Raw genomic sequence first — 13,064 nt, 5'->3', positions numbered from 1 at the left:
CAGACTTCCTTTTACAAGTGTCACAAGTAATTTTTCTCCTCATAATACTACCTATTGGGATGCCTGTATGGCTCAGATGGTTTCGGCTCAGGTCATGATCTTACAGTTTGAGAGATCGAGCTCCGCATCAGGCTCTGTCGCCTGGTTGGGATTCTCTCTCTCTCTCTCTCTCTCTCTCTACCCCCCCCACCCCCGGCTTTGTCTGTCCCTCCCCCGCTCACGTGCGCAAGCACTCTCTCAAAATAAATGAACATTTTTTAAAAACAAAAATAAAAACAAACAAAAAGAACACAACACCACCCACACCCACCAGCAGAGTCACTAAAGTTGAAAAAACCAACAACACCAAATGTTGGCAAGTTGTGGAGCAACCAGCACTCTTATTATACAATGTGGGTGAGGGTATAAAATGTACAACCACTCTGGAAAAGGCCAGCAGTTTCTTATAAAACTCAGCATACACCCACCGCATGATGCAACAATTCCACTTTTAGGTCTCTCCTCAAGAAAAATGAAAATACATGCTCACAAAAAGACTTCTACAATGATGTAGCATTGACAGCAGCTAATATCCAAAATCTAGAAGTAGCTCAGTTGTCCAAGAAGAGGGGAATAGATCTTAAAAATCAACAACTGCGTTAAAAAGAAAACCACAGGCCCAAATAAAGTCACTTATGCTAGGCCATGTCACCAGCCTGGGGCTTAATCATCTAACCTAACTGCACTTTCAACCTCCCCTAGAAACGTAATCTTAACCAGTCAAGCATTTTCTGGTCAGTGCCAATAAGGTAACTTGTCACATGGGCCCTCTCCATGGACGTGGTCATGGAAAGGGTGACTGCCCAAAATAAACCTTTCTTTCTGTGTATGACTTCTATGTTCTACTTTTAAAAACTTCTCCCTTTCTGTAGCTCTTTGGAGTTCCTTTCTACCTGCTAGAATGGATGCTGCCCAATTAATGAATTGTTTAATAAAGCCAATTAGATCTTCAAATTTATTCAGCTGAATTGCGGTTTTTAACAGATCAGGTGGGATCCAAAGAAAAACCTGTGATGGCATGAGGAGACAATGAGAAGCACTGGTGTGGTGCCCTGCAAGCCCTTTTGAGTTCATGGTCTTTCTCACCATTCCTGAGGGCCACTGGCAGGCTCCTCTCTGTGGAGCTCCCCATCTGATTGGCTTCCCAGTCTAGGGTTACTGGTCAGTCTAGCCCCAGTCCTTAGCCCTTGGTTCAATCCGCAATTCCACGTCGGAATCCCTTCCCTAGTTCCAGTCCACAGTCTCCATTAATGGAGTCTGCTGGCTTAATCCAGACTGGACGTTACCGGCGGTGTGCACAGGGCCTATTAGCCAATCTGCAGTAACTTCTAAACCCCAGCCCTTGGTTCTGTCTTCAGATTCCATGCGGGGAACTACCGGTGGCAGCTGCAAGTCTCCCTTTGTTTGGAATCAGCCCACAGCCCCCATTCTTTGAGGTCTGCTGGTTCAACCTTTTCCCCAGTCCCTAGTTCTCTGGTTACTGCTGGTGTCCACAGTTCCATTTCCTCAGTACTGTTGCTTTCTGTTATGTGCACATGAGGTAAAAGCTTAAGTCAAAGAAAAATAATAAATAAATAAACAAACAAACGAACGGGATCCTTGAAATCTAAAGAATTGAGTGCCCACCTTCTGGTGCATCTGCTTATTTCATATCTAAGACCTATGGTCCCAGAAGCCATAAATAGATATTTATGTTTTGAGTCCTAAAGAACTTGGCTTGGTAACTGTTAGGAGCCCCAAAATAATGCCAGACAGAAAAAAGCCAGTCAGAAGCACAGAATACTCTCCATTCACGGATAAGTGGTAAAAACCAACTAATGCATTTGGTACTTTCTCTTCCACAGCTTCCATCCAAAGCCGGTCTAATGATGCACTAACTTTCATATCATGGACTATCAAGCCCCTTCTTCCACATCTCTCCCTCTCTCCCGGAGGAGGACCCTTCCAAAAAGCAGATTTGCTGCCTGAGACTCATGCTGATACTGCAGATACAGTGAGTGAAAGAATTATTAGATTAAATATAAGGCCAGGATTTCCCGGGGAAAAAAAAAAAACCCTCAGGAAAAAGAAGTCATTTTATAAGCAATCCTTACAATGTACCTCTTCCTATAGGAAGTCCTCCCAATCCCTTTATTCTAAATACAAAATACGAGTTGGGGTTGATGTATCAGCCTAAAACAACCTCAGTCAAGGTCTGGTTTGGGCTGCTTATAAAAAATAAGCTGATGGTACGAAGGAAAGATGACAAATTAAGCACAGATTTAGCAATTATTCCTGAGGCTACGAACTCACACTAAGCGCCCACTGTAAACCCTTTTAAAGATCATTTTAAAAAGTAAATAGTAGCTGAGTTGCAGTGATCACAGATATACACCTACGGGACACATTGTAAAAGAATTCTACTGTTACAAAATTGGGTAGTTGTAACTTGGGATAAAATTATTCTTGCCCATAATCAAAAGGGATTTATCTCAAAAACCTGAAAATGTGCTCTGGAAAAATACATTGGTTGATCCAAAATGTGACTCCAGCAAGATAAAAATACTAAGGGCAAAAATGTATGTGAAGATTTTGGAGAAAAATTTGTTATAAATAAAGAGGAAAAACACTATTTCTAAACTACTGTAATTTTACAAAGTATGTGATTCTAAATAGGTACATGTATCTAAATTTAAAATGTAAATTTTGCAAGTAGGCATTCAATATGTTCACCTACATACTTAAAAGTACACGTATTTTCAGGGCGCGTGGGTGGCTCAGTCGGTTAAGTGTCCAGCTTCAGCTCAGGTCATGATCTTGTGGTTCATGAGTTCAAGACCCATGTCAGGTTCTGTGCTGACAGCTCAGAGCCTGGAGCCTGCTTCAGATTGTGTCCCCCTCTCTTTCTCTGCCATCCCGCACCCCGCCCACTTGCACTCTGTCTCTCTCTCTCAAAAACACAAAAAAATTTAGCATTAAAAAAAATACACATATTTTCAAGTGGACCAAACCTTTTTTTTTTTTTGTCCTTTTTAATAGGAAAAATGGAGGAATTTGATATTTGGAATTGCCTTATAGTTGAGCAACATGGTACATGCTGAATTTCAATAAAGCAAAACTGATTCACCACAGCTAGTCTACTAACCACATAACCAAGCAGAGCTCTGGTTCCTTCTATCAGAAGCACAAAAAACTAATAGGTTTGATCACATTTAGTGACTTGTTTCACCCCCATTTCATAATCGTTCAGAGATTATAACTTGAAACAAGTCAACAGTAGGTGTCCAGGATTCATTCCTGGACCCTTGACGTCCCCTCCGTCAGGATCTGCAGTGGCACAAGGCTCAACACTTGAAGCCAACTCCTCTGCCTATCTCTGCATCCCTCCCCACCACCCACCCCCAATTCCATTGGCCTCACCCACCCAGCTGATCTAATTTCCTACCACAGCCAACCTGCTCCCTCCATTCCCAGTAAAGTGGAATTTTCCCTCCTAACAGCTCCTCTGACTGGAATAGCTGTCCCCCAACTCCATCCTGTACAACCCAACATTCTCCATGAAACTGTCCTGACGACCTCCTTAGCCCACAACACCCTGGCTTCCACTCCCCAAACCCTTGTGCAACGCAGGCATAACTCAGCACTTACATGCTCTTGTAAATTATTCTGTGGTTGCTTCAGGTATATTCTTTTTTCTAAGAGAAAATAATTGTGAGAGTAGGAACTAAGACCAATGATCCTTCCAGATATCCTCCACAGTTGATTGTTACTTGACTGAATGTTGTCTAATGACCTCATGCCATTTCAAGTGGAGGATGCTTTGGTCCCTGTTCAAGGACAAATTAAAAGAAAAACAGGAGTAGTGCCTTCTGTAAACAACTCTTTTTGGCAAACCTCTGAGACTGTGCCAGTATTAACCTATGGCCTGAGTCACAGAGCATTTGCCATGGGGTGATTGCGGATAACACAAAAAAAGGAAGATGACCACATCCTGCTTTCTAGAGTTGCAAAAGGTTCTCCATCCACCCAACCCATCAGTGAAAGAGCTTGTCAAAGTAGAAATCTTTAAAAATACCCAGAACTTGACCACTCCTCACTGCCTCTACTACCACAGCCCTGACACCCATCACCTGGAGCACTGCAACAGCCTCCTACCTGGTTTCCCTGCACCTGTCCTCACCTCCTCACAATCTCCTCTCAACAGGGACCTACATGGGCCTGTTAAAATACTGGTGGTCAGATTGAGTCAAAAGTCTCAGATCATAGACCAGTCTGACTCCTGGCAGGAAAATAGAAGGCACATTCAAAGTGGGTGATTTGGGGAGAGTTTATAAAGGAACTAGTTACAAAGGTGTGGGCAAACACTCCTTTCCTAAGGGAAACCATAGGAGAGTGCAGTACTCTGGGGCAGGCAACACAGGGCTACTCGGTCCCCTCCTAGGCATGGAAGTGTGAAGAGAAGGAGTGAAGAGGGCACCAGGGAGCTCCAATGTAAGGTGTCTGATAAGAGTTGTGGGTGCCTCCACTCTAAACACCCTGCAGACCATGCAATCCTGCAGGAAAGGAGTAAATGTGCTGATCTCATTCTCCCTCCCTCTCATCCCCTATCAATACAAACACAGCCAAATACACCCAGAAGACATAAGGCAAGGGAACCTGTCCATGCAGGTGACCTCTTGGGGCACATTTGTAGACAGGGTGGAAAAGGGTAGAGTGGATCTGGGGAGGTAAACAGAAAACTATCCAGCCAAATGGCTTCCCATCACAATCAGGGTATTCGAAAGTATACTTACAATGGTCTGTAAGGCCCTACAAGATCTGACCTTATCTCCTATTCTCCTGTTTACTAATCTCTCTCCTCACAGTGGCTCTCCACTCACCGGGCACTAGAAGGCCTCAGGTCCTTTACACTTACTGCTTTCTCCGCCCAGAATGCTTTTTCCCCAGACACACACGGCTTGCTTCCTTACTTATTTCAGGTCTCAGTGCAAGTGGCAGGCACATCATCAGAGGCCTTCCCTTACCTCCTTATATAAAACTCTTCTGCTCCTACCCGACCCTTTCCTGGCATACTCCATGTCTCTTATCCTACTTTCTTTTTCTCTACAGCATTTCTAAGTAAATTAAATAGATAGATAGATAGATAGATAGATAGATGGACGGACGGATAGATTTCCCCCCATTTTGCTGACTGCCTCCCTGGCCCAGAACAAAGTTTCATAAAGGCACCAACTTGGCCTCTTTTGTTCACTGCCTTATGTCCAATGCCTTGAACAGTGCGTGGCACATAGAAGGCACCCAAGTAGTTGTTGAATAAAAATGTGAATGAATAGTACAGAAGAATCCATAGCTAAGGGCTCTTTACTGTTTATAGGTTTAAATTCCTATAATCAAAGTGTTGTTGAACAAATAATTAAGTCTCCTGATAATCAGATAGGAATCAGGAGACAAACATTTGTTCCTATTGGCAATGGCACAAAATTGAACCCTGTTGGTAAATCCCTATGAATAAATGGACAGAACTGAAAGAATAACAGTAGTATCTTCTGTAGACAACTCCTCCTGACGAAGTTTCTTATGAATATATATCATCATTAACCTACCAAACTAGTACTTCTCTAAGCCTCGGTTTTCTTGTCTGTGAAATGGAAAAGGATTGAATGATACAATCTATATGGAGGGCATTTAGCACAGAACTGGGACCCAGTAAATGGATACTACTGATTATTAGTGCTGGCACTGAGGTAACCATTAGTATGAGATACTATATCATCTTCCTACTCTCTGGAACCGTTTATCCCAGACTTTTAAAATGTGAGCTGGAAGAATGACACGGAAAAGACATATAAGATGCTCTATTATCGAACACACAGTAGAGCCTAGATTTGAAAGACACCATATTATAACCATGTTCCATATCAGAAACCTAGCTTCCACACCCGGCCCAGGCCTTGGCTGACCCTTTGGCAGCCCAGAATCTTGTTCATCCATTTAAAAAAAAAAATTTTTTTTTAATGTTTATTCATTTTTGAGAGAGAGATACAGAGCGTGAGTGGGGGAGGAGCATAAAGAGAGAGAGGGACACAGAACTCGAAGCAGCCTCCAGGCGCTGAGCTCTCAGCAGAGAGCCTGATGCGGGGCTCAAACTCACGAACTGTGAGATCATGACCTGAGCTGAAGTCAGATGCTCAACCGACTGAGCCGCCCAGGCACCCCTTGCTGCATCCATTTTTGCATCACTTATTATGCCTAGACATTTAAAATATAAGTGCTAGTGTTTCTTGGCAGGAACTAAGCAGGGGCACTTCACTGAAAAAAAAAAAGTAGTATAGGAAAAAGAGAGCAGATCAGTGAAACTCCTGTTAATGTTCCTGTTTTTGACTTGCCCCTTAAACATGGAAGTCTGTTCTGGTCTCTAAATGAACAGACCCACTTCTGATTCCCTTTTCTCTGCTAGTATTCTATCCATATTCTTAAGTGCTGAGTCAGTTCAGTTAACTATATAAAAAGTAACTTAGTAGTGTTACATCACATACCAAGGAACAAGCTTGACCTGAATAAACTCTACAGTCTGTTACTTAGGAACACTGCAAAGATCCTGTAGGTTTCATTGGTGGAAGATTTCTTTGCAATCTTTTACAAAAGGTTTCTGTAGAAAGACACACTGGTGGGCTAAGCTGGGGGGCTAGATTCAAAAGGTAAGGGTTTCCTTTCAATCCTGAAACCTATGTAGCATAAATTCCAGTTACAATATTCTTTCTGCTACCTTGTGTATAATTGTCTATTCAAGTCTTTGGTTTGTTTTTTTGTTGTTGTTGTTTTTAATTTATAATTATACTTATAGTCATAAATATACAATATGATAACTATCACTATGAATTTTGCCTAAATACAGGATTCCAAATTCAGGTATGAAAGTCAAAGCAGGTCCCTCCAAGGTTAAGCCTGGAGACTGATCTTAATACGAGATCTTATTTAGAAAGCAGCCTGATGCTTATTTGTTAGTGCTAAAAAGAACCATCTCAACCACTTCTAAGGACAGGCAAACATTTCCACAAGAACTTGGGAACAATTCCAATTGCAGAAGGAAAAGGAAAACAAAACTAGAGTTCACTACTCATTCCTCAAGCGCTTTTCAAAGTGATAGGTTTGAGGCCTCAATGAATGAAGGATAAGTCGTCTAAAATTTCATTTTAATTAGCGCTTTTCAAATAGTACTGTTTTCCTGTCTGTTTTCCTCAACCAGGTTGTGCCATGCCCATGGTCAGGAAAGGTTTTATTTCTTTGTACTTCCAGCGTTGAACATCGTGTGTCCAATACTTTGCTGGTGCTCAAATAACATGCCCACCCACGAGGTAGGCCCTACAGGATCTGGCCCCGTGGGTCAGTAATTAAACAGATCATGGAATGGCATGACCGCAGTCTGGCCGCTCCTCTTCCCCTCTGTGTCCCCAAACTACGAGCAAGGTGAGGAAAGTGCACTATCCATCCGAGAACCTCCCAATGTCCCGGCGGAATGAAACAAGCTGCCTGACCCGCCCGGGGTGCTTCAGTCCTCCAAGGCACAGAACACTATTCTCTCCGCTTCCTTAAGCAGAGAGGACCCAGGTACTGTCCTCTCCTCCAAACCCAACCCTGAGAACGACCCCTCCCCAACCCGGCCCCACAAATGCTCCATTCCCAAGCCGAAGCCTGGGCGCCCAGAACTGCCCAGAGCTTCCCAGAGGGGAGCCGCCGCGGTGCACTGTGGGAGTCGTAGTTCCCCGGTGAGTTTCGCACCCCGACGGCCCTGCGGACCGGACTCTCGCTCCCAGAAGCCCCCGCGCGGGCGCCTCGCTCAACCCGGCCGCCTCACCTGTTCTATGGACGTGACTGTTTCCACCGAGTCGTCCTGCAACCGCTCCCGCGCGTGCTCCGGCCTCAGACTGTACAGCGGCTCTGACCACACAGGTGAGGAAGATGGAGGGCAATAGTAGGTGAAGGAACTCGGAGAAGCCATGATCAGGAGAGCAGCGGGCGGTGTATAGTACTCCCTTCGTCAAACAACAACGCGCATTGAAACTCAAACGGGCTAAGGCGCTACGGAGAGCGAATAGAGTCAAAAAGTCTTTGAACGCGAATTTCTCTCCACCCACCTACACATCTTAAAGGAGAGAGTTATTGGGATGCTTCCGCCCCCCATTGGGCAGAGTTGCTGCTGCAGGAGACTCAGCTTCTTGGCGCGCAAGGAAGGGAGGACGTGTCTGTCCATCTGGATTTCATTTCAAAGAGATGGTGTAGGACGCCTCGGTTCGTTACGCAAAGTAACACAACGCACGCAGGCACACTTCAATATTGCGCTAATTGCCACTTAATTGTAATGACAGTAGTTCGTAGTTTCGAGTGCCCAAGAACTGTGAGTGTAATAACCGTAAAAACATTTGACAGCCCTCCTGACTCAGACACTCTATCACTAACAGAATTCTGGACACCTTTGGGTGCATGACAGCCGCCCGGGGAGAAGCCGGTGGCTTCTCAACAAGGGAATTGCTTTCTCGTTACTGGCGCGATGATGGAGGGAAGGGGCGTTGTAGTTGTTTCCTATCCCCCAGGGAGTTCCAATGCAGTAGTAGGAAGTAAAGTGCAGTAGCAGGAACAAGTATAAGTGAAACGACAAAGGAAATATTCAGTAGTTTTTGGGGGAGCACCTACTCTATGTCAAACACTGAGCTAGGCCCCAGGAATACAAAAGTGAACAAAACAAACAAGGCTCCTGCCCTTGGGAACCTTAGAGTCTAGTGGAATAGACAGAATGAATGAACACAATATATGAAGACTTGTGATAAATGGTATGAAAGAAAATAACAGGGTCTACAAAAGAGAGGAAAGGAGGAGGGGACTAATTAGAGTGAGTGGTCAGGCCCAGCCTCTTTGACGTCTGTCTGAGACCCAAAAGATGACAAGGAGCCATCCACATGAACTGTATGAGCTCCACTAGAGGAAGGAACAAGTTTGAGAGAACATTGCCACGAATATACATATGTATGTTTATTAATTCTGATAATTTAATCTGAAGGTGTTCAGAATAAAATTCTTATTGAGTGGGATTAATCATCATATACACCTCCATAAAAATGTTAAAAGTTGTGATTTTAGGAAAATCCTATTTTGGACAAGGAGTAGAAGAGAATCTCTTTAAGGGCCCACATCAAAAGGACTACATCAAAATTATAATACCAAGAGTCGCAGCAGGGCAGAGGTGCTATATTAACAGACTTTCCAGATAGACTCAGACAACCTCCTGCCCAGAGTACTTTACTCTGTTCCCACTCATTTCCAAGTCCCATGTCTTGGGCCCAAGGAACTGCGGTGTGGTATTTCACAACCAAATATTCCCCTCTTATCTGTCTCTGGTGTTAAATAGAAGTGCTCAGAAAGATTCTAAAGCTGAGGCTGGGATGGCCTAAAGGCCTCAAGCAGGTAAACTATCACCATGCCCATTTCAGTGATAGTGTTGCTGAATTAAATCCTGTTGGTGGCAGGATGTTTCTAAATCTGAGAATAAGAGGCTCTGTGGGTTAGGGTCAAGGATATGGCTGCACTATACTTCCCTCTCTATTGGTATCTTATTGTCTTTCCCTTAGTTCTGTTTTGGGAAAAAAAAAAAAAAAAGGTCTGATAAGGTCTGAGTCACATCTAAGGATTCAGCCTTTGTAAAGAGTTGCTTTGCAGGCTAGAAATTTAAATTGAGCTACTGAAAGAGTAGCTGGAATTGTTTTGTAACAAATTGTTTTACCTGTTACAGGTGCACCTAAAGCAATTGCAAATTGTATTTGAAAATAGAAATCCGTTTCTGAAATGCAGTCTCCTCTACAATAGGATCCGAAAGGGACATGGCAAGAGTCTCCTGCAGGATGCTGTCTATTCATTCAATAGGTATTTATTGAGTACCCGTTATGTGCTGGGCACTGAGTTAAGTGCTGAGGAGACAGTGGTGAAAAGCCAGACACAGTCTCAACCGTTACAGGGCTCATGATTTACCAGAAGAAACAGACATTAAACAATTGTTACAAAATTGACCATTTCATTACAGTTGGGGGAAATGGCATGAGGGGGAAAAGAAGCATAGGCCATTGTGAGATTGTGTAACAGGGGAAACTTACTACGGTAGCCTGGAAGATCAGGAAAGACTCACATGAGGAACTGAATTAATAAAGGCAGGGTGAGGAGACATCCCAGGCAGAGAAAATTCAGTGACAACCAAAAAAATCAAGTGAAACATAGAATGAAAAATATGGGGACTTTGTACTCTCCACAGCCCTGAGAGGACTCTTCAGCCTTGGATCAGCAGTGGCCCACCAGTTATCCTTCCTCTAGGTTTGATAAAACCACTGATTCAAGAAGCAGAATGAACGTAAATACTGGCAGTATGGCAAAGGATGATGTACTTAGAGGAGAAAATAATGATAATTAATAGCAACTCCAGCTTGGACTACAGATGGTTTGTGTTTATTTTACTCAAATGCCTGATCTCTTTCTAAATTAAGCTGTGAATTATAGTTGTTTCTTTAAAAATAATATAAAATGTTGATAGTACTGTTTTGTACTTTCAAGAGCAAGAAAACAAGAAAAAAAAAATAATGACCTAAATGAACCACTAGAGGTCGCTCCTGACCCTAGAGGAAGCTTCTCCAGTAGGCTTCAAAACTGCTCTCCCTGCATTAGTCACAGAACCCCATATGTCGGCATGAATTGTTTCTTTTAATATAATATCTTGTGAAAGTATGTGATCATACACATCTTGGAAAGATTAGAATATGGAAATAACTGATCTATTATCCTGCTAGATCATTCAATTTCCTCTCCACATTTCCTCTTCTACCAGCATTTGTGACCTCTTATTCTGTCCTCCCTGGTCCTCCTGTTTCCCTGGACAGAATGACTGCCCAGCTCTTTCTGACATAGGGCCAGCCCCCCCCACCTCTCCTCATGTGCAGCCCCGCCCCTCATGCCCCACCCCAGGATGTCACTCCAGCAGTTCTCCCTTGCCTCTCTTAAAACATCATATCCCTGTACTTGATTATGTCCATCACCCTCAAACAGGCTACTTCTCCATTTTGGGGGAGGGAGGGGGAGATATTTTTAACCCTTTTGCTTCCACCCTCCTTCAGCTACCTTCCTATTACTCATTTCCTCCCTACCAATGTCTCTAATTCCTCTTCTCCAAGTACCTCTTGAACCCATTCCCATAGGACTTCCCCAGCAACTCTTGTCAAGTCCCAGTGAAACTCCATGTTGCTAAATCCAAGGGCCAGTTCTCAGTCCTTATCTGTCTTCCTGCTTGACTTCCTAGCAATATTTGTTATTAACATTCCCTTCTCACCGAAATATTTTCTTTCCTGTAATGTCTAGCACTAGCCTTTGCTACTGCTTCATCTTCCTGACACCTTAACTTTGGAGCACCCCAGGGCTCTGTCTACACTCATCTCCTGTGAACTCGATTAGTCTCAATGTTTTAAATACCACCATTGGGTTGAAAATTGCCTCATTTATATCTCCAGCCTGGATCTCTCTCCTGAAGTCTGAGTTCATATCTAATATCCTGTTTTCATTTTCACTTACATAGCTAACAAGCATCTCAAATAGTATGTCCGCAACAGAGCCTTCTGGCCTTCCCTTCCAAACCTACGCACTCAGTCTTCCCCATCTCAGTTATGCTAACTTCATGCCTCCGCTTGGAGTCCATTCTTGATGCCTCTCTTTCTCTCACTCCCCATAAATCCTATTGACGATATATCCAGAATCTGACCACTGCTTACCGATTCCATTGCTAGTGTTCCGGTCCAAACCAGGTTACTGTTACGTGGATTCTTACACTCATCTCTTAACTCCTCATTTTCCTTGTCTGTGCTCTTGCCCCCCCATGCAGCTGAGTATAAACTCAAAAGCCAGACTAAACCCTTTCAATATAAGCAAAGTTACCCTTTTGCTCAAAGCTTTCTTCTCATCTCACTCAGAGTCAACATCAAGGTCCTTAACCATGGCCTGGAGGGCCCTAATGAGCTGGCCTTTTCTCCTTGTACTCTCCTACTTGCTCACTCTGTCCCCCTGCAGGGGCCGCCTTCCTTTCTTTGTACACTCCAGGCACATGCCAGCCTCAGAGCGCTTAAGCTCGCTATTCCCTCTCTGCAATGCTCTGCCCCCAGGTATAGACGAGGCTTGTCTGCCCACATCTTACAGTCTTTACTCAAATTCTTTACTTAAATTCCTTTAACTTCAGGCCTTTCCTGACCTCCACATATAAATTGAAATGCCATCATCCTGCACTAATACTGTCTTTATTTTTCTCCATAGCATTTTATCACCAGCTGACAGACCTTATGTTTAATGCATTTATTTTATTTACCAGAATAAAAGCTCTCAAGGCAGAGATTTTTGCATTGTTCAGTGCTTATTCTCTGGCACGTAACAGGCATTGAGTAAGTTAAATGATTTGAGTGATTTCCAGTCATTATAATAAACATTTGAATATTCATTTCTGTAACATACTATAGAAGATAATAACAGTGAACATAATACTAGCCTTATCTTTCAGGAGCTCACTCGCTAATAAAAATAGATACTGTATAAATATAAGATAAATAAATATATTTAAGCAAATATAAAATATTTAAATCTATAAACAAACTAAGACAGTATATATACAAGCTACCCTGGGAGAATAGGAAAGGAGCAGTTAATTTTAAAGTTTTTTTAAAGTTCATTCATTTATAATCTCTACGCCTAATGTGGGGCTCAAACTCATGACCCCAAAATCAAAAGTCACATGCTCTTCTGACTGAGTCAGCCAGGCACCCCAGGAGTAGTTAGTTTTAATCTATTTAATGAGGGTAGCACTTTAATATGTAACATTTGTATTTAGTAATATTTTCAGTAGAATAAATATTCTCTGGTAATAATTTTTTAAGTTTATTTGTTTTGAGAGAGAGAGGGAGAAAGCACACCAGCACAGGAGGGGCAGAGAGAAAGGGAGAGAGAGAGAATCCCAAGCAGGCTGTGCACTGTCA

At 43.1% G+C, this 13,064-nt stretch overlaps 1 protein-coding gene across 1 annotated transcript in view; it reads right to left on the bottom strand.

Moving 5' to 3' along the window:
- The window catches only part of FNTB (farnesyltransferase, CAAX box, subunit beta), a 67,393-nt gene extending 59,262 nt beyond the window's left edge, over positions 1–8,131 (bottom strand). Inside the window, exon 1 of the mRNA XM_040477392.1 lies at positions 7,874–8,131. Within this exon, the coding sequence (XP_040333326.1) occupies positions 7,874–8,017 (144 nt within the window). The 5' untranslated portion in view covers positions 8,018–8,131. The remainder of the gene's footprint in view (positions 1–7,873) is intronic.
- Positions 8,132–13,064: the final 4,933 nt, after the last annotated feature.

Source organism: Herpailurus yagouaroundi, unplaced genomic scaffold, assembly GCF_014898765.1.
Source record: "Herpailurus yagouaroundi ecotype Mexico unplaced genomic scaffold, PumYag 141, whole genome shotgun sequence".
NCBI classification, from domain to species: Eukaryota; Metazoa; Chordata; class Mammalia; order Carnivora; family Felidae; genus Herpailurus; species Herpailurus yagouaroundi.
Note: the sequence above shows the minus strand (reverse complement) of the source record. Positions and strands in the feature narration are given on the sequence as shown.